Source organism: Plecotus auritus (genome assembly GCF_963455305.1).
Source record: "Plecotus auritus genome assembly, chromosome: 9".
In the NCBI taxonomy this organism is placed as follows: Eukaryota; Metazoa; Chordata; class Mammalia; order Chiroptera; family Vespertilionidae; genus Plecotus; species Plecotus auritus.
The window spans coordinates 69,651,475-69,669,979 of NC_137783.1; the positions used below are offsets into that span (position 1 = coordinate 69,651,475).

At 47.5% G+C, this 18,505-nt stretch overlaps 1 protein-coding gene across 5 annotated transcripts in view; it reads right to left on the minus strand.

Moving 5' to 3' along the window:
• The window catches only part of KMT2A (lysine methyltransferase 2A), a gene marked incomplete at its 5' end in the record, with an annotated part of 101,330 nt that extends 86,669 nt beyond the window's left edge, over positions 1–14,661 (minus strand). For 4 of the 5 annotated variants that reach the window (XM_080640381.1, XM_080640380.1, XM_080640379.1 and 1 more), the window contains one exon: positions 14,248–14,661. In XM_080640381.1, the coding sequence (XP_080496507.1) occupies positions 14,248–14,661 (414 nt within the window). Of the gene's footprint in view, positions 1–12,127; positions 12,227–14,247 lie in introns of all 5 variants that reach the window. The other variant, XM_080640382.1, reaches the window with a different exon arrangement.
• Positions 14,662–18,505: the final 3,844 nt, after the last annotated feature.

An 18,505-nucleotide genomic window follows, 5' to 3' on the forward strand; every position in this document is an offset into this window, starting at 1 on the left:
ACACAGCGCTTCCTTCTCGGTTTAATAGGAAAGTAGCACAAAATGCCCAGATCCACTGGAATAGGCTGGAAAGTTAAACACCAGCATTGTTTTCAGGGATGGTTCTTTTATTATAAGAGGCTTTAATCCCCCCACATGCCAACGTTAAGTAGTAACTTCATTTTGCACTATACGTTCATTCAACTATAAGGTTCGACTATAGATTTCTATTTTTCCTCCCAGCTTGTTGTTCTTATCTTGGAGCAAAACTTAGATTGCATCTTTCCTTCTGGGAAAATGAGCTGTTGAATGACCAACAGCAACAAGAGTAATCCTGAGGAATTCACTTTCCTCTACAGGTGAACAAGGTTATCTGTCAGGAGTCAGTTTTCTGAAGGAGCAATGGTAAGTTAGATGACAAAAGTAAACATTCCCTTTGCCAACAAAACAAAGCTACCAAGTCAGCCAACACAATTTCAACATAATATTTTTTAGGAATTAATGTTCAATGTATGAGTTGGGAAATTTTATGTTCTTTTTTAAATTTATTATTACTATTTTTTATATTAGAGAAGAAGAGGGAGAGAGAAACATCAATGATGAGAGAGAATCATTGATTGGCTGCCTCCTGCATGCCCCCACTGGGGATGGAGCCCACAACCCGGGCATGTGCCCTTGAATGGAATTGAACCCAGGACCCTTCAGTCTGCAGGCGGACACTCAATCCACTTAGCTAAACCAGCTAGGGCTTTGTTCTTAATATCTTGAAAAACCAACAGACTTTCTTCTGACTTCCAAGTCATAGCTGGAAGTTGCCATCCCATTCTGAGGAGCCTGCATGATGCACATTAAACTATTTTTCGAGTCCTTGGTATTTTTTTTTTTTTTTACTCCAACACTAGTCTGTCAAGTAGAATAAAGAATCATAAGAGTTATTCTCTGCTTTTATAATCTCTGCTTTCTGAATTATACCTGTATGACTAGCAATTAAGTTATAGAAAAAGTATGAATCTTTTTTTTTTTAAACATAGTTTATTGATTTTTTACAGAGAGGAAGGGAGAGGGATAGAAAGCTAGAAACATCGATGAGAGAGAAACATCGATCAGCTGCCTGCTGCACACTCCCTACTGGGCATGTGCCCGCAACCAAGGCACATGCCCCCGACCGGAATCGAACCTGGGACCCTTGAGTCCGCAGGCCGACGCTCTATCCACTGAGCCAAACCAGTTAGGGCAAAGTATGAATCTTTTATATTCCCAATTCCAAGAGTTTCCCAAATGACACCCAATTTTACAATTAGGAAATCAGCTGCCCTTCACTCTGCCATCACTTGCAGAATTCCTGTAACAATCCAGCTTTGCCTTCAAACTCCATTTGATGAGGTTATCTGGTTAAGAGTGAGCAGCATTTCCTCTAATGAAACTTAGAAAATATTCATTATATGTAAATAAGCTTAAATAAACGAAGTATCAATTCACCAATAGAAGGCATTTCTACACAATTCCAGTACTAAATTAAAAGGTCCTAAAACTGCAATAACCCAATCAAGGTTTTAGAACTAAGAGTTGGTAAGAAACAAGTTGTGTTTAGCAGCAGTCTGCCCAGCCCTTTGGTAATCGATATGAATAATCCCAACTCCGTTTCAGTCTGACTGTACAGGAAATGCGCTCTGCAAGGTTCATGGTGAGTGAGGCAGCCTCTACACAGCCTCGGAGCTAAGGGCCAGAGGCCGAGGCAATCCTCTCACAGGAAGCACATTCACTGCAGATGGGAAGGGTTTACACAGCACTGGTTAATAATGCATCCACAAGCAGTGAGAACCCTAACAAGCAATATTCTGAAGCACATCTCTCTGAACTACAACCGAGAATGGACATAAAAGCTACAAGTACTTGTTTACTATATTGAAACCACACCGATTTTCCCTGGTTTCTCTTAATGTTTAGGATTTCTCTCTTAGCCCCATTTACTAAAACCTATAAAATCACTTCATAGTATTTCTCTGGCATTTACTACTGAAAGTTCATTATTGCCATAAACTGACAATTCGAATAAATACTTCTTAGGGAGCCAATGAGGCCCAAGGACCCCTGGGGTGACATAAAAAAGTACAAAACCTGATCCGTGCCCTCTACGATCTGAATAAAAATATACTTATTGACTCACAGAATGAGAAGTTAGTGTGAAAGGGCATTTTATATCATACATATATAGGCAGGACTATACTTTAAAAATTCACCTCCAGAGAAGATCGTAAAATTTGGGAACCGTTTTACCATCACTACAATGACAGCCATCAGTTGTAGTAAGTTCTTTACACAGCTACCCTCTGCTTTAGTTCACACCTATTTCTCTCTTATTCTATTATCAGTGGAGCTGCTGGTTACTATTCCTAATAATGGATCCATTCATGTTTTTTGAAGAGTTATGAAGCTGCCTCTCAACCTTCCGTTCTCCCAACCTTTCCTCCTAGGACTGACTTCCAATCATATAGCCGTCTTTGGGTCTCCTCAGACCGCCTCCCAAGTGTCCTCAGACCATTTAAGTTGAGGAACCTAGAGATGGAGGCTACACTCCAGGAGACTCAGTGCCAGGTTACTGGTGAGAGAATGTGCCATCCCATTCGGGCACCGCGACATCACTTTTAAAACCCCAATCAGTAATTTACAAAAATGTCCTGAGATGGCTCTTAAGACTTTCCTCTGATACTTGTTAGTTTACTATTTTTTTTTAAATTTCTCGCCTTGGCCTGGTAGCTCAGTTGGGTAGAGCAAGGTCATGGGTTTGATCCTCGGTCAGGGCACAACAAGAAGCAACCAATAAGTGCCTAAATAAGTGTAACAACAAACTGATTTTCTTTCTCTCTCTAAAATAAAAAAGCATTTTTTTTCCTCAAAATTATCCTGCTGCCCAGCCGATGTGGCTCAGCTATTAACCAGTTCAGTTCCTGGTCAGGGCACATGCCTGGGTTGCAGGCTTGATCCCCAGTACGGGCATGCAGGAGGCAGCCAACTGAAGATGTTCCTCTCTCATTAATGTTTCTGTCTCTCTGTCCCTCCCTTCTTCTCTCTCTGAAAACACACTAATAAAAATTATCCTGCTAATAGACTTGTACAACATTAATAGCTTATATTAATATGTCCTTACAATGTATTCTTAAAAGTTGTTAACGATATCAATTTCCAATTCAACATTCACTGATAACTATATGAAATGTCACCACTGTAAACAATATAAAACATAAATGACTTAGAAATGGCCCATGTCTTAAAAGAAATCACAACCTAATGGAGGAATGACAGATATAATAAAAAGTATTTACAACGTAAAATATCCTGGAGCCCTGGCCCGTGTGGCTCAGTTGGTTGGCGCGATATGCTGTGCACTGGAAGGTTGTGGGTTTGAGTGAGATCCATCCCCTCGGGCAACTGATCAATGTCTCTCACATCGATGTCTCTTTTCCTTCCTCCCTCTCTAAAAATCAACTTTTTTTTTTTTTTTAAACCGGAATCGAACCTGGGACCCTTTAGTCCACAGGCCGATGCTCTATCCACTGAGCCAAACCGGTCAGGGCTAAAAATCAACTTTTTAAAAAAGAAAGAAAAATATCCTGGAGAAAATACTTTAAGGGTACCCATAAAGTACCAAAAACAAACAAACAAAAAACAGGAAATGAGAAGTTGAGTTTCAACTAGAAGTGGTATCTGTAAAAACTTCATAGAAGAGTTGGGATCTGTGGATCTGAGCTGAGTCATGAAAACTAAATGAGCCAGAGGCAGGGCATGATGGGAAAGGCTTTAAGGCAAAGAGGCCTCAGCACATGTAAAGCAAGTACACACAGGTGTGGAGAACATACATCGACTGGTAGTCCAATATGATGGAAGCACATAAATGTGAATGTGTGTTCAAAAGATAATGTTCAAAATGTACAACTGTAGGCCCACTAGACTCTGAATCATTTTAAATCTTATTTTATATTCAGTGAGAAGTCAAAGGATTTTAAGAGGGAAGTGACATAATCAGATGTGAATTTAAGAAAACCATGAGTAACACTGTACACAGTGAAAAGGAGGCAGCCAGATTATGGTAACAATCCATGCAAAAGCCATGGAAATTTAAAGTAGGGTAGTAAAAACAGAAAAGCATGGCTGATTACATAAACACTACAGGAACATCAGGGACAAGCTCAGAAAATGACAGTACGGTGTGGGAAGAGAAAGGGGTTGAAGACAGCACAGTACAGAGAAGATGAATGAGCGTTCAAATAAATGCAAGTTTGGATTTGAAGCCTAGCTCAGCCACTTACTAGCCATATGACTTAAGGAAAACTGTTTAACTTCTCTGTGCCTCGGTTTCTTCCTCTGTAAAGGATAGCATATTAAGTGTTTTAGCAAACCTTTTCTTTGAGAGATAAAGCAGAACTGTGTTTTTCCTTCTTAAGCATACTACCCTCTACTAGTTACTCTTAAACTTTAATCTGTGGGGATGTAAAGCACAGCATAGGAAATATAGTTAATAATAACTATTTATGGTGTCAGAGGGGGTACCAGATTCATTGTGGGGATCAACTTCTTAAGTTACACAAATGTCTAACCACTATGCTATATACCTGGAATTAATATAACAGTGAATATTGCCCTAGCTGGTTTGGCTCAGTGGATAGAGCGTCAGCCTGTGGACTGAAGGGCCCCAGGTTTGATTCCGGTCAAGGGCACGTGCCCAGGTTGCAAGCTCGATCCCAGTAGGGGGCGTGCAGGAGGTAGCCGATCAATGATACTCTCTCATCATTGATGTTTCTATCTCTCACTCCCTTCCTCGCTGAAATCAATAAAAATATATTTTAAAAAAATAATCATAGACTGTCAAACCTCAGAGGGAAGGTAGGGGAGGGTGGGGGTAAGGGGGAGAAATCAACCAAAGGACTTTTATGCATGCATATAAGCCTAACCAGTGGACACAGACAACGGGGGGTGGGGGTGGGGGGTTGGGAAGGTAATGGGGGGATGAGGACAAATATGTAATACCTTAACCAATAAAGAACTTAAAATGCAAAAAAAAATCATAGTGAATATTAACTGTAATTGAAAAAAAAAACCCACAAACTTTAATTGACTATTAAAGTTTTTGACTATTCTATTTGTGGTTATTTTTCTCAAATTAAGTTCCAACCCCCAGAAACTGTAACCGACAACTTAGCATTTCCTCTGTAATTACACTGTTAATTGCATTGATCTCTGTAGACTTACTCTCCCCAAGCAGAAACCTGAGAACAAATGTCAAATGGTTCCCAAGTATAGACTAATGGGTCTAAACCTGGGGACCAAAAACCCTGAGAGCCTCAGAGCTGCTGCAGGGGATGGATCGTAAAACATAAGAAACACTAGTTACAGAGACCAAAGCAACAGCTCCCACACAGCTGTCTTGACCTGGTAATTCTGCACCCCTCGGAGGCTCTGTATTCCTTGGGATTCTACCTTCCTATCTACTGTCTCGTTCTTTCTCCTCCCTTTTTGGCCTGATCTCTAATTATGCTCTAGTTGAACGCCAATGTACAGAGTTACCAAGATGAATGGCTGGCCTTCACTGTGGTTCTAGCTTACTGATGAACTTAATACTCAGATTAAAATCAAGAACGTTCTAAGCCCGACCAGAGTGGCTCAGCGGTTGAGCGGCAACCTATGAACCAGGAGGTCACAGTTCGATTCCCAGTCAGGGCACATGCCCGGGTGATCCCCAGTGTGGGGCAAGTAGGAGGCAGCTGATCAGTGATTCTCTCTCATCACTGATGTTTCTTTCCCTCTCCCTTCCTCTCTGAAATAAAAAAAAATATATTAAAAAGGAAAAAAAAGAACATTTTAGCCCTAGCTGGTTTAGCTCAGTAGTTAGAGCGTCAGCCTGTGGACAGAAGGGTCCTGGGCTCGATTATCAAGGGCACGTATCTCGATTGCAGGTTCCCCAGCCCCAGTAGGGGCATGTGTGGGAGGCAACCAATTCATCCCTTGGATCTCTCTCTCTCTCTCCCTTTCTCCTCTCCCCCCCACCCCCTCCCCCCCCCCACTCCCTGCCTTCCACTCTCTCTAGAAATCAATGGGCGGGGGGGGGGGAGGGGGGGCGGGAATCCTCCAGATCCTCAGGTGAGGATTTTTAAAAAAAAAGAAGATTCTAAAGTCAGGATGATCATAGCACTCAAGTAGGTCTATATGTACACCTCAAAGTCATGAAAACCAGTTATCTTGGTGAAAAAAGGATTGTAGCATTCATGTCATTTCAATCTCTGAATCCTAATAATAATGAGGGGTTTCTACCACTAGGCAAAATGCTAAGTACTTTGCATGCATAATCTCAATTGAGTTTCACAATAATCTTATTAAGCATGATTGCTGGTAATTTACAAATGAAGAAACCGAAGCGTGGAGAGGCTAAGAAATTTTTCAAAGGTCATTCAACTAATAAATGGCGGAGCCAGGATCTGAACCCAGGCAGTCTAAATGCAGACCCCAGGATTTAAACAGATCTCAATTAGACCACAGTGCTGTACTATCTCACACTATTGCAGATTAGATAGAGTCTCCCCTCCTTTGCAAAGGTATTTATATATGCATAAATAAGAAATCCTAGCTGGAGAGATTACAAAGGGATTTCCTCATTAACTAAGCTTAAAGAGATGCTATCCACATGGTTTTACTGCTTATAATTAAAGGCAATAATCCAGGGACAATATTGCATGTTTGTGTTTGATCTAAAAATTCGTTAATACTCATGGAGAAACAGAATTTGAATACAGGCACATGTAAATATTCATTCCTCTCAGTATAGATATTACAGATATTTGTGATTAATTTCTCCCCAGTTTTAAGTAATGAGATAGTACAAAGGAGAGCTTAATGAAAAAATTTTCTCCAAAACATTCCTCAGAAGTAACATTTCTCTCCTAGTTTAAGACAGAAAGCCACAAATCCTGTAATGCCATAAAGTAAGAAACGATGCTTCTTAGCAAAGCATGGGTGCTAAGGGTGGCTTTCTCTGTGAAAAAGAGAACATACAGCTCGCATGTTAGAGGTTCACATTTCTTACTGCTAAAAAACATCAACAGTCCACAAACAGCCCCACCAATTACAAAAACAGAATGCAAGAAAACAGGTAATATATGGGAGAACCCGCAACTCCAGAAATAAATGCCTTGGAAAGAATTCTACCCCAGTACCACACAAGGCACTACTATAGCAGTAATTAAAGGTAAGCTATCTGGGGAAACCCCTTCCGTTTATTTGTCAAATAGAAAAACAACCACTCATTTCAAAGAAAGGGGAATTTTCATACAGAGCACAGAAAACTGTCAACTAACCCTTACATTTCTATCTTTAACTGTTAAAACTCATTAGGGTAGTACATTCAACATCTAAAAAGTTAAACCAAGTTTGGCCTCTGACAAGTTCTGTACTAATCCTATGAGGGAATTTAGGTCACCCAAAACGATGACAAGTTACACACTGAAATTCTCCTTTCAATGTCGTGAAAAACCAATGTCTGGCAGAGGCTTCCCCTGCCATGTAACCTGACAAGGTACAAAGCTCCTTGAAATATTTAACAGTGGTAGTATGGATTTCTTTGGATAGGTCAAGAAAAGCAGCTCATCCTTTTTAAAAACATAAAGAACCATTTTATGGGATGTCATTCCCTGGTCCAAGTGTTTGCATTTCCTCGGGGCTTTCTAAGAGACCTGATTGAGGGGGGAAATGAAAAGACTAACAAAAGACCCCCTTTCCCTCTCCATTCCCAACATAACCCACCTCGGCCACAGGGCCAGGGGCATCCATGGTCATAAAAGCCAGCAATTAGGAGGCCATAAAACCACCCGCTCAGCTCAGGTGTAAGGGTTGCAGGCCAGCTCTTTCTAAGGCATGCCATAAAGCTCCTGTACGTCACCCCTCCCGGCCTTCTTCACAACCAGTGAAATGACAAGAACAAAAAAGTAGCCCTGCCTCATCTCGATGTGATCAATGAACCACCCTGGCCTAAGATCCCTTTTTCTGAATAAGGGTGCATTTCCTCCAGCCGGCCACACATCGACCCACCAAAGGACAGGCTGTGTTTTGAGCACTGACATAATAGAAACTAAAGTGAAGCTCCATTTTCCAGAAAATGTTTTTTTTACCTATTCTGAACCTACTCTAGAAGCCTCTCCAATTCCTGAACTTCCCAAGAAATATTGGAGCCTACAAGAGTTCAGAAGTTTCTAGAACTTCCCAAAGAATTTTCTAATCAAAAAGTTCATTCAAATCTGTTAACTTTCATTCAGTCTATGTTTTAAAACCTGACAATTTATTTTTAGGAGCAAGTAATATTTCATTCATCGATTGTCTTCACAACCTACGGTCCACAAAAATCACAAGTCTGTGATTTACTCCAGATAAGGTTTTACTCATCAAGCTTTAAAAACAATCTACTTAAGACCCAAACAAACACTTTTTAACAGTGAACTCTTTAGCTTCCTCTTTCCTACTAGTGCCTAGAGGGTTCAGAATCCTATTAAAATGTAGATGTCACCTGTCAGAGTAATTTAACTTTCTTAATACCGGAAAATAACATATGCATACAAAAGAAGGTTCCCTCCCAGCAATCCTAGAACAAATTCCTCTCCAAAGTAGTGACAGGCCCAAAGCTTCCCCCTTCTCAAAGGTCTGTGCCCTGGGCTCTCCACCTAGGCAGAAGAATGGAAAGTGACAAGAAGTCCTTCAGTTAAATCTAGAAAGAAGTGGGAAGTTCTGTGCCAACACCAGTGGAATGTGGACAGGCACAGAGCTCTTAATTAGGAGACATACAATTAAACACAGTCTCAAAAGAGAGAGGCATGGAGTGAATATGTGATGCCTTGGAACAAGCAAAGCCCCGAGGCAACCCCTTCCAGCCCCAGGGCCAGGAAGGCAGTGGGTGTTGAGTCTGCACAGCTCAATGGACAGAGCTCCAAGGCGAGCGAGCAGATGAGAACTGAGTCAGGACGGGGGTATTTTCTTCTCCCAACTTCCAGGCAGAAGATGAATCATGATTTTGTGAATAATGACTTCCTACGGGAGCCTTGCCTTGAGATAATTAGATGGCAGGTAAACCACCTCACACGGTTTTCAGTGAGAGGGACATGTTCTAAAGACCACCACATCTTAGAGCACAATCATAGCACTCCCTGAGACGCAGGTGCTATCACTTTGGATTCACAAATACATCCGTTTACGGGATTCTTCTTTTCATTGGAAAGCTCACACATCCAGAGGAATACAACACCGGGTCTGAAGATAACTTCCCCTTGGAACCAGGAATCTACAACACTGAGACATGAAAACAAATTTAACCAAACAAGAGAGACTCTAACACCAGATGAATTGTTTTTAAAATTTGATCTTCATTTTTTTTATAATTAAAATCGGTCAACTTCAGCAACGAACTTTTTCCATACAGGTAAGTCCTTATATTTTGTTCATACAATGAAAACTTCCCTACCAAGTTGATTATTTCCCCTCCCAATGATGCCAGTTAAATGGGCAAATGCACAATCTGACATTAAAAATAACCAAAGCCCTGCCCTAACCGGTTTGGCTCAGTGGATAGAGCATCAGCCTGTGGACTGAAAGGTCCCAGGTTCAATTCCAGTCAAGGGCATGTACCTTGGTTGTGGGCACATCCCCAGTAGGAGGTGTGCAGGAGGCAGTTGATCGATGTTTCTCTCTCATCGATGTTTCTAACTCTCTATCCCTCTCCCTTCCTCTCTGTAAAAATCAATAAATATATTTTAAAAAAAAAATAACCAAAGCCCTAACCAGTGTGGCTGAGTGGATAAAATGTTGGCCTGCAGACTAAAGGGTCCCCGGTTCGATTCCGGTCAAGGTCACGTGCCCAAGTTGCAGGCTCGATGCCCAGTAGGGGGCATGCAGGAGGCAGCCGATCAATGATTCTCTCATCATTGATGTTTCTCTCTCCCTCTCCCTTCCTCTCTGAAATCGTGACCTGCCTGAGGCCCCACAACTGCACATGAGATGAGTGTGAGGAGAGCCCTGCCCACTGACACCCACTGCGGCCCAGTGTCCTCGCTTCCTTTTCCTTCTGCCCTGCGTAGCGTTTGCTGCGCGGGCAATGGAGGAGCAACTCCCACTCTTGTCCATGAGCCCGATAAACAGGGGAGAAAATCACAGAATTCTCCAACTGCAGAACCACCATCTTTCCGAAGCACAACCAAAGCGCCCCCTCAGTTTCTCTCAAATGAAAGAAAACATACTAACGTGCACACTGCACTTGATTCCCTTCTTAAGTGGGTATGGATCAGGAACAACTGCAATTCAGTTTCCATTGATTTCTAATTAAACTTTGCCGAATTTTATGAGCAGGGTGGAAAGTTTGCTTTTAATGTTTTGTGAGGTGGTAGGGAAAGTAATTGAATTATGACATTACTAAACAGAGACTGGTTGCTGATAAACCATTTCTGGGGTTTATGTCAAAACAGCCCCAATTCCAGCTGGCGGAGAAGATGTACCCTATGTATTTAGATGGCAGAGCTGAGTGACATTACCACCACCTGAGACAATCCTCAGTGCCACGGGGCCTGACTCTGGGCAGAGGACAAGAAAGGCCCAAAAGCATGACTGGGATTCCTGCATGACAGCGCTCAACAAAAACCAAACTTTATGCCTGGCCCGTATGGCTCAGTGGTTGAGCATCGACTTATGAACCAGGAGGTCACGGTTCGATTCCTGTCAGGGCACATGCCCAGGTTGTGGGCTCGATCCCCGGGGAGGGGGTGGCTGGTGGGAGTGTTATGCAGGAGGTAGCCGATCAATGATTCTTATTGATGATTCTATCTCTGTCCTTCTCCCTTCTCTGAAATCAACAAAAAAAATTTTAAGAAAATTAAACTTTAATGCTACTTCCTAGTTGTCATACAGAAAGCCAGAACAGGAGATCTGCAACACCTATGTTTTTTTAAATAATCCCATCTGACAGAATGTGGTCCTCAAGAACTCATGTGTAGCTGCTACCAAGAGAGCTATTGGAGGCGTGAAGTTAGGAACACGTGGCGATGGAGGACAGGCCTCCCGTGGCTAAAGGAGTTTAAACAGGGAAGCGACCTGGAAGTTGTTCCCTTTCACCCACCTTAGCTCACTAGTTCTCTAAGCATGAAGTTAGGTTTTGTTGTGACCAAGTTACAATCCTGATTCACGGGTCACAAGCCACGTGTTCATGAATGCAGGCGACAGGACAGAGCTGTGAGTGAATTCCAATCAGTTTCTACGAGGGTGCCGCCCAGGGAGCTCCTAACCCTCCCTGTCGGAGCCTTACCATTGATTTGTAAGACCCTGTAACAAAACGCTTGGTTTCTACACTGCAAACGACCAGGTCAAAGGACATCATCATGATGGGCTAGAAATAAACCAGACTATGGGTTAGCGCTAATTCAAACCACCAACCCATACGAGACTGCCTCAACTATCCCATAAAAAGCTTACCCACGAAACAACAGCTCATTTCAGCCCAATGCAGAAAAAGACCGACGTCTGAGTAAGCAGTTAACCACTCTTCTCAGAATGAAGTAGCAACTACTGTTCAGGCAAAAAAAACCCTTCCTAATATGAAAGCACTTATTTGAAATAACTGCAATTCCTGAACAGGCTTCCCTCACTGGATGCTGCAGTGACGCACAATGCCAGCAGGTGAGGAAATGTGAGCACTGACGAAGACTGGAAAGGTGGTGTATCAAAGACCAAAGGATGGAATATTCTGGTGCCCAGACATTAGGTCCCTGAATCCAGGTGGCTCTCTTTCTCGCCAGTCTCTTAAAATGCTATCATTGGAAACGGTCCGTGTAAAACTCTGCTTTTGAATATGTGATAACATTTGGAATGTGAACTTGGTCCTTCTGTGCAAAACACATAAGCATGCTAAACAAGAGGAAAACGCTTCTCAGGGTCCCCTTACAATAGACGGACTTCTCCTGTTAGAGACTTTCTTATCATACAGAAATATACATGGGGTTAAAATTCCACATATAACCAGGCAAGTCTCCATTTTGAAAATAAGCAGGTAAATGAAATGTCTTTTTTTTTTTTTTTTTTTTTTTTTTTTTTTGCTGCTGTATCTTTTAGAAAAGCAAAATCAACTCACATTTAAGCACCAACTCCATGCAAGTAACCTGAACGGTTCAGTCTTTTTGTCATGTATGAGGCCTTTGGTTCTCCAACTACATGGGATCTGTGTTGTTAGCTTAAAAAATACAGAATTGGCCTTTCAAAAAAAAAAATAGTCATCTACAGCAACCAACAAATAGTCTCAAGCAACCCTGCTGACTACAGCTGCCTTCTGAAGGCTGGGAAAGGAGGTGGAGAGAGAGCAGAGAGAGGCAGGGAGAAGGGAGCCGCAGCCAGCCACACAGCAAGGAACACGCCCCCATCATGTCCTCCTCGCTTCATCACCAGGCGGGCTGTAGTCAGCCTCCAGATCGAGCAGCCTTAGAAACGACTTTTAAAAGGAGGCAGGAAAACTAACAGTTGAAAAAGGCCAGCCAGCTCCTTGAAAGGAGGGGCCGGGATATCTGGGATCTCCTTTCCAGGGTCTGTGCGAAGATTGAAGGGGTGCAGGGCACAGCCCTGGCCCGGGGTTTGCCCAGGATCCTCTGTGCGCCGCAACGGCAGGCACGCAGGAAATGCCTGGTTATCTTTCCCTTTCTGTTTCAATCAAAAGCACTCCAGAGCAGCAACCCCATGCCCTCCTTCGTGTAAGCCCCTAGCAACTGCTCTTCTTCCTAGCATCCCTCATCCTCTCCCCCCAAGAACCCCCCGCCCCCGCCCCCGCCCCACTACAACTCAGACTCCCCCCTCCTGCATCCAATGGAAAACAAATGCCTAAGGCCCTGGCTGAACCTGAACTCAACTTCCCTTCCCAGGCAACTTTCTATTTTGCTGAAGGAGGCTGAGAAACGCTCATCAAAGCACCCCTATCCTCACCCCCGTCCTAATGGGGAAGGGGCAAGGGTCGTGACTGGGAGAGAGAACCCTAAGTCTTCCTAAGGAATAACCGTGCTTCACAGCCCCCCTTTTCCCAACGAAAACCCACCACCACCACACACTAAAGGAAAACTGTCCCTTATCTCCTCTCCTCACTCCAGCCCCGCTTCCCCCACCCCTGCCGTGCCCAGGAGACTGGCCTAGGAAAAGGTGGGTCAATAAAGAAATGTCGAGAAAAGGAGCAGGCCAGGAGGGAGGCATGTCGGAGGTTGCGTGCACGCAGCGCCGTGGATGGGGTAGGAGCAGCTGCGTCCCCTGGGAAGGTGCTGCCCGAGCCCCCCAAACACCTCCCCGCACAGGGCCTGCCTCAGCGCCTCCTCTCCGGGGGGATGGTGAGCAGCTAGCTGCTGCTCTGAGCCTGGGGACAGTGGACTATTTCCCCGCCAAGATGCCACCAAGCCTTCATTTTAAGGGAGGACAGGGTGGAGAGGAGGCAGAGAACTCCCTGCTGCCAGCGGCGGGAGCTAAGCTCTGTGAGATGGGAAAGCGAGCTGCTGTGCAAGGCGGCACCGTGCAGAGGGAAGGGAAGTGAGGGGGGCTAGGAGGCAGAAGGCAGGGGCATAGATGTTCCCTGCTGGGGGGTGGGAAGCATCTACCTGCTTGGGGTGGGGGCGGGAGGAGGGTGAAGGGTGGAGGCGAAGGAAGGGGGAGTGGCTGGGAGCGTAGGGACCTGGCCGGGGATGGAGCGAGGGTTCAGCAGGGAGGGTACAGCAGGTTTTCGGAAGCAAGGTGTGGGAAGGGACATCGGCCCCCAAGGGTAGAAGAACGTGGCCCCGGATGAGGCCATCACCGGAGAGATGCCCAAGAGAAGAGCAGCCCCGAGAGCAGAACATCTGCCCCGAGAGGGAGGCGGGCGGAGGATCAGGTCTCTGGGAGGGAGGGAGGGAGGGAGGGAGGGAGGAATCTGGCTTGGATGAGGTAATCTGGGGAAGGGAGGAGGGGTTCAGTCCCAGGATGGGGAACCCCGGCGAGGGGTCTGTGCCAGGCATTTGGGCAAGGGTCAGGGGAAGGCGGGTGGGAGCGAGCGCCCTCGGCCAGATGGCTTCAGACCCCGGGGTGGGCGCCGGGGGAACCCACGTTAGGGGCTCCCGAGATGGAGGCCATTGGCCCGGGTCAGGGACCCAGGATGGTCCCCGAGTCAGGATGCTCCCCAGCCCGGGTGGGGGAGGGGAGGCCCCGCAGAGGGTCGGGACCCCGGGCTGGGGTTCCTTGCCCCCTTACCTCTCCGCTGCCGCCTCCCCCGCCGCTCTCCCCAAACACCGCCCGGAACCGGCGCAGGTTGGTGCCGATGGCGGCCGAGACCTGCAGCGCCGCGTCGAAGCCGGGGCCCACCCGGAGCAGGGCCGGCCCGGCTGGGGCCGCGGACGATGACGGCGCCGAGGACGAGGCGGGCGCCGAGGGGGCTGCCGAAGCGGCGGCCGCTCCCACTGCAGCCGCGGCCCCGCCGCTTCCCGCCGCCACGGCCGAGGGGGAGGGGGGCGCCCCGGGAGCGCCGCCGCCCGCGGGCCCGGGGGGAAGCAGCAGGGCCGGCACGCGCTGGCGCGGGGCGCCCCCCAGGCCCCGGCGCCCCCCGCCGCCGCCGCCCCCGGTGGTCCCGGGCCGGGCGGGGAAGCGCCACCGACAGCTGTGCGCCATGTTCGCCCCGTGAAGTGCAGCCGCGAGAGGGAGAGGCGACAACACAGGGGGCGGGGAGGGGGGCCGGAGCCCCGGAACCTGCTTACGCCGCCCGGCGCCGCCCCGCCGCCTGCGCGCTGCCGCTCGCCATGCCGAGCACAGGGCCCGCGTACCGCCCCGAAACCTGGATGCCCGGCTCCGGCCTCCGCTCCCGACGCGCCGCCGCTGCGCCACCCGAGGCCCGGGCCGCCTCCCGCTCGCCGGCCGCCCCGTAACCTGGATAATCGCGGCCCCGCCCTCCAGAGCGCCGGCCGGGAGGGGGGAGGAAGCGAGGCCCCGGCGGGAGCGCGGGTTCCGGGGGGGAGGGGGCGCGAGGATGGAGGCGGAGGGAGCCCGGCCACCCTCACCCTGCGAGCCCCAGGCCGGTTACACTCGTTCCCGGGAGGCTCTGGGAACCGACCCGCCCAAGCCGCTTCCAGGAGAGCGCGGCCGATGGGCCGGGGACAGCTAGCCTCCGCCCCCGGGCGCGGGCACGGGCACAGGCTGGGCCTGCCCTCCTTTAACGCCCGCGGGATAAGGGCTTCTGATTGTACTGCTTGCAAAACAGTAGCGCTTCCCAGTTTATCGTACGCAGGACCGAAAGGCCTTCAATGCACGCGTTTTACAAACATTATACAAGGAGCCCCTCCCATTGCTGCCGCTCCAAAATGTGCGCAGCCAGCGGCCGGGCTCTCGCCACCTTCCCCCTGCTGGGCACTCGGGGCTGGGGACCCCAGTCTTCCGCGCCCCCTGCAGTGAGCTGGGCCATTTCCCGTGCCCGTGGCGTGCCCGGCCACCGAGGCGGTGTGACGACGTAGTGAAGTTGGGGAACTAACGGGGCCCGGAGCGAAGGGCGGGCAATAGCGCCCCGCCCCTTCCTCGGCTCTGCCGCTGCCGCGTGCATAGCGGACCCTGATGTACGCGCGCGGAGCCCGGGGGCCCGCGAGCACGTTTCTGATTTAGAGGGGGAGGGCCGGGCATTTTGATCCATGGGGCGGAGGGGCCCGTCCGCGGCGAGCTCTGAGCGGGGTTTGGGGGGGAGGAAGAAGGGGGTTAGCGTGGGAGTGGATCTCCACCCGGTGTGCTTATTGCGGAAAAGAGGGGAGGGCGCCTCCAGCTGGGCATTAAAAGCCTGTGAGGCTGGGAAAGCAGAGCCGGGAGGGAGGGATTTGCGCCACGAGAACCTGAGTTGGTTGAGCTGGGGATCGATCCCCAGCCTGCAGGCCCTGGGGCCGCCTCCATCCCCCCAGCTGAGATGGAGTTCGCGGGAAGGTCACGCAGCCTCCCTGGACTCCCGCACAGACACAGCGCACCGCTTGTAACATTACAGCCTGGGGCGGCGGATTCGGGGAGGAGAGGGAGGACCATGTGAGTAGCTTGCAGTCAGCTCTCGTCCTCTGGAGGGTGCACCGTGCGTCTCCAGAGAAGGTCCACGGCCTCCTGGTGCTGAAAACCGGCGTCCCTCCACCGGTGAAATGTTCGTGCGGAGCGACCAGTGGGGTGGGGGACAGAGAAAGGGCAGACGCACCGGCCATCTCCGACTCCCCCCAACTCTGCCCGCATCGATCGTCGTTCCCACCGCGCAGGATGGAGCCCAGATGGTTTGCAAAGCGCGCACACAGAACCAGATTCCCTTGTTACCTCGCTAGTTTACTAGGTGCAAAAATGGTGGGGATCGTGGCAGGGTCTCTTGAACGGCAGCCCCAAGACGCTGCTAAGGGGGTCATGGCACCCTGTGGTGGAGGGTTCTCCTTTGCAATAGATTGGCGCGAGGGCTGGGGGTCTTGCCTCAGGGTAGCTGCTCTGATCAGTTACAGACCCATGACCACGTGGATTCCCTCAAGCGTCCGGATTTGTTCGCGCTCTCGCTGATTTTTCTTTTGAATTGCCCCCGCCCCCGCTTTAATATGCATAGCGGTCTGCAGAGGTAACAGGCAGGGGACTGAGTGACAGGATTTATGTAACTATGTCGACAGGGTTCCTCTGGGTCCTGCACCGCTGAAAACAAGCCGGCAAGGCTGAGTAGCCTTACTTCCTCACACCTCCGCCGGCAGGGCGGGCTCTGCAGGTCTGGGGCAGCAGGGAGAAAGCCTGAGATTGTGTGGAATCTCCAGACTCAGTCCTCTAGGGATAAAAACTTAAGAAGTCACCTAGTTTGTCTCTTTGCCTCCACGCTAGTCCAAAAGGATTGGGTTTATGGTTGCTGCTTTTAAGGCAGAAATAATAACATTTTTTGAGTGTTTCTGCCAGCCTAAGTGGTTTATAGTCATTCAGTTCTCACCAACCTTCTGAGATAATTCTGAGTTTATGAATAGGGAAACTGAGGCCTAGAGTAACACCCAAGGTCACACAATAAGCAGCAGGACCAAAACGCATTGGGTCTAGCACCAATATCCATTCACCATACTGCTGACCCCAAAATGCATACTATGCCGCCTCACACCGATTAGGATTACTACCATCAGAAAAGCAAAACAAGCTGGCTGGGTGCTCAGGGGTTGAGCGTTGACCTCTGAACCAGGAGGTCACAGTTTGATTCTGGTCAGGGCACATGCCCGGGTTGTGGGCTCCATTCCCAGTGTGGGGCCAATAGGAGGCAGCCTATCAATGATTCTCTCTCATCATTGATGTTTCTCTCTCCCTCTCCCTTCCTCTCTGAAATCAATATATATATATATATATATATATATATATATAAAGCAAATATATATATATTTATATATATATTTGCTTTATATATATTTATATATATATATATATATTTATATATATTTATATATATTTATATATATTTATATATATTTATATATATTTATATATATATAAATCAATATATATATATATATATATATATATATAAAGCAAAACAAGAGCTGGTGAAGATGTGGAGAAATTGGAATGCTTGGGCAGTATTGGTGGAGATGGAAAATGGTGCAGCTGCTATGGAAAACAGTAATGCAGTGCCTCAGAAAATTTAAATAAAGTTGCCTTGTGATCTAGGAATCCCACTTCTGAGTATATACCCAGCAGAACTGAAAGCAGGCTCTCAAAGAGGTATTTGTACAACCATTTCATGGCGGCAGGATTCACAATGCTTAAAACACAGGGGCAACCCAGGTGCCCATCAACCACTGGATGGCTTAGAACTGTGTTATATTATACAATGAAGAATTCAGCCTTAGGAAGGAAAGAAATTCTGCAATATATTACCACTTGGATGAACCTTGAGAACATTATGCTAAGTGAAAGAAACAGTCACAAAAAGACAAATACTGGGTGATTCCATTCATATGAGGTACTTAGAGTAGTCAAAATCACGGAGGCAGAAACCGTAATGGTGGTTGCCAGGGGCTAGGGCAAGTTTGGAGAGTTATTGTTTAATGAGTATAGAGTTTCAGATTTACAAAATGAAAAGAGTTCTAGAGATAGCCCTAGCCAAAACCGGTTTGGCTCAGTGGATAGAGCGTCGGCCTGCGGACTGAAAGGTCCCAGGTTCGATTCCGGTCAAGGGCACGTAACTTGGTTGCGGGCACATCCCCAGTAGGAGGTGTGCAGGAGGCAGCTGATCGATGTTTCTCTCTCATCGATGTTTCTAACTCTCTATCCCTCTTCCTTCCTCTCTGTAAAAAATCAATAAAATATATTTAAAAAAAAAAAAAAAAAGAGATAGCCCTAGTCAGTTTGGTTCAGTGGATAGCAAGTTGGCCTGCAGACTGAAGGGTCCAGGGTTCAATCCCAGTTAAGGGCACATGCCCAGGTTGTGGGCTTGCTCTCATCACTGATGTTTCTATCTCTCCCTCTCCCTTCCTCTCTGAAATAAATAAAA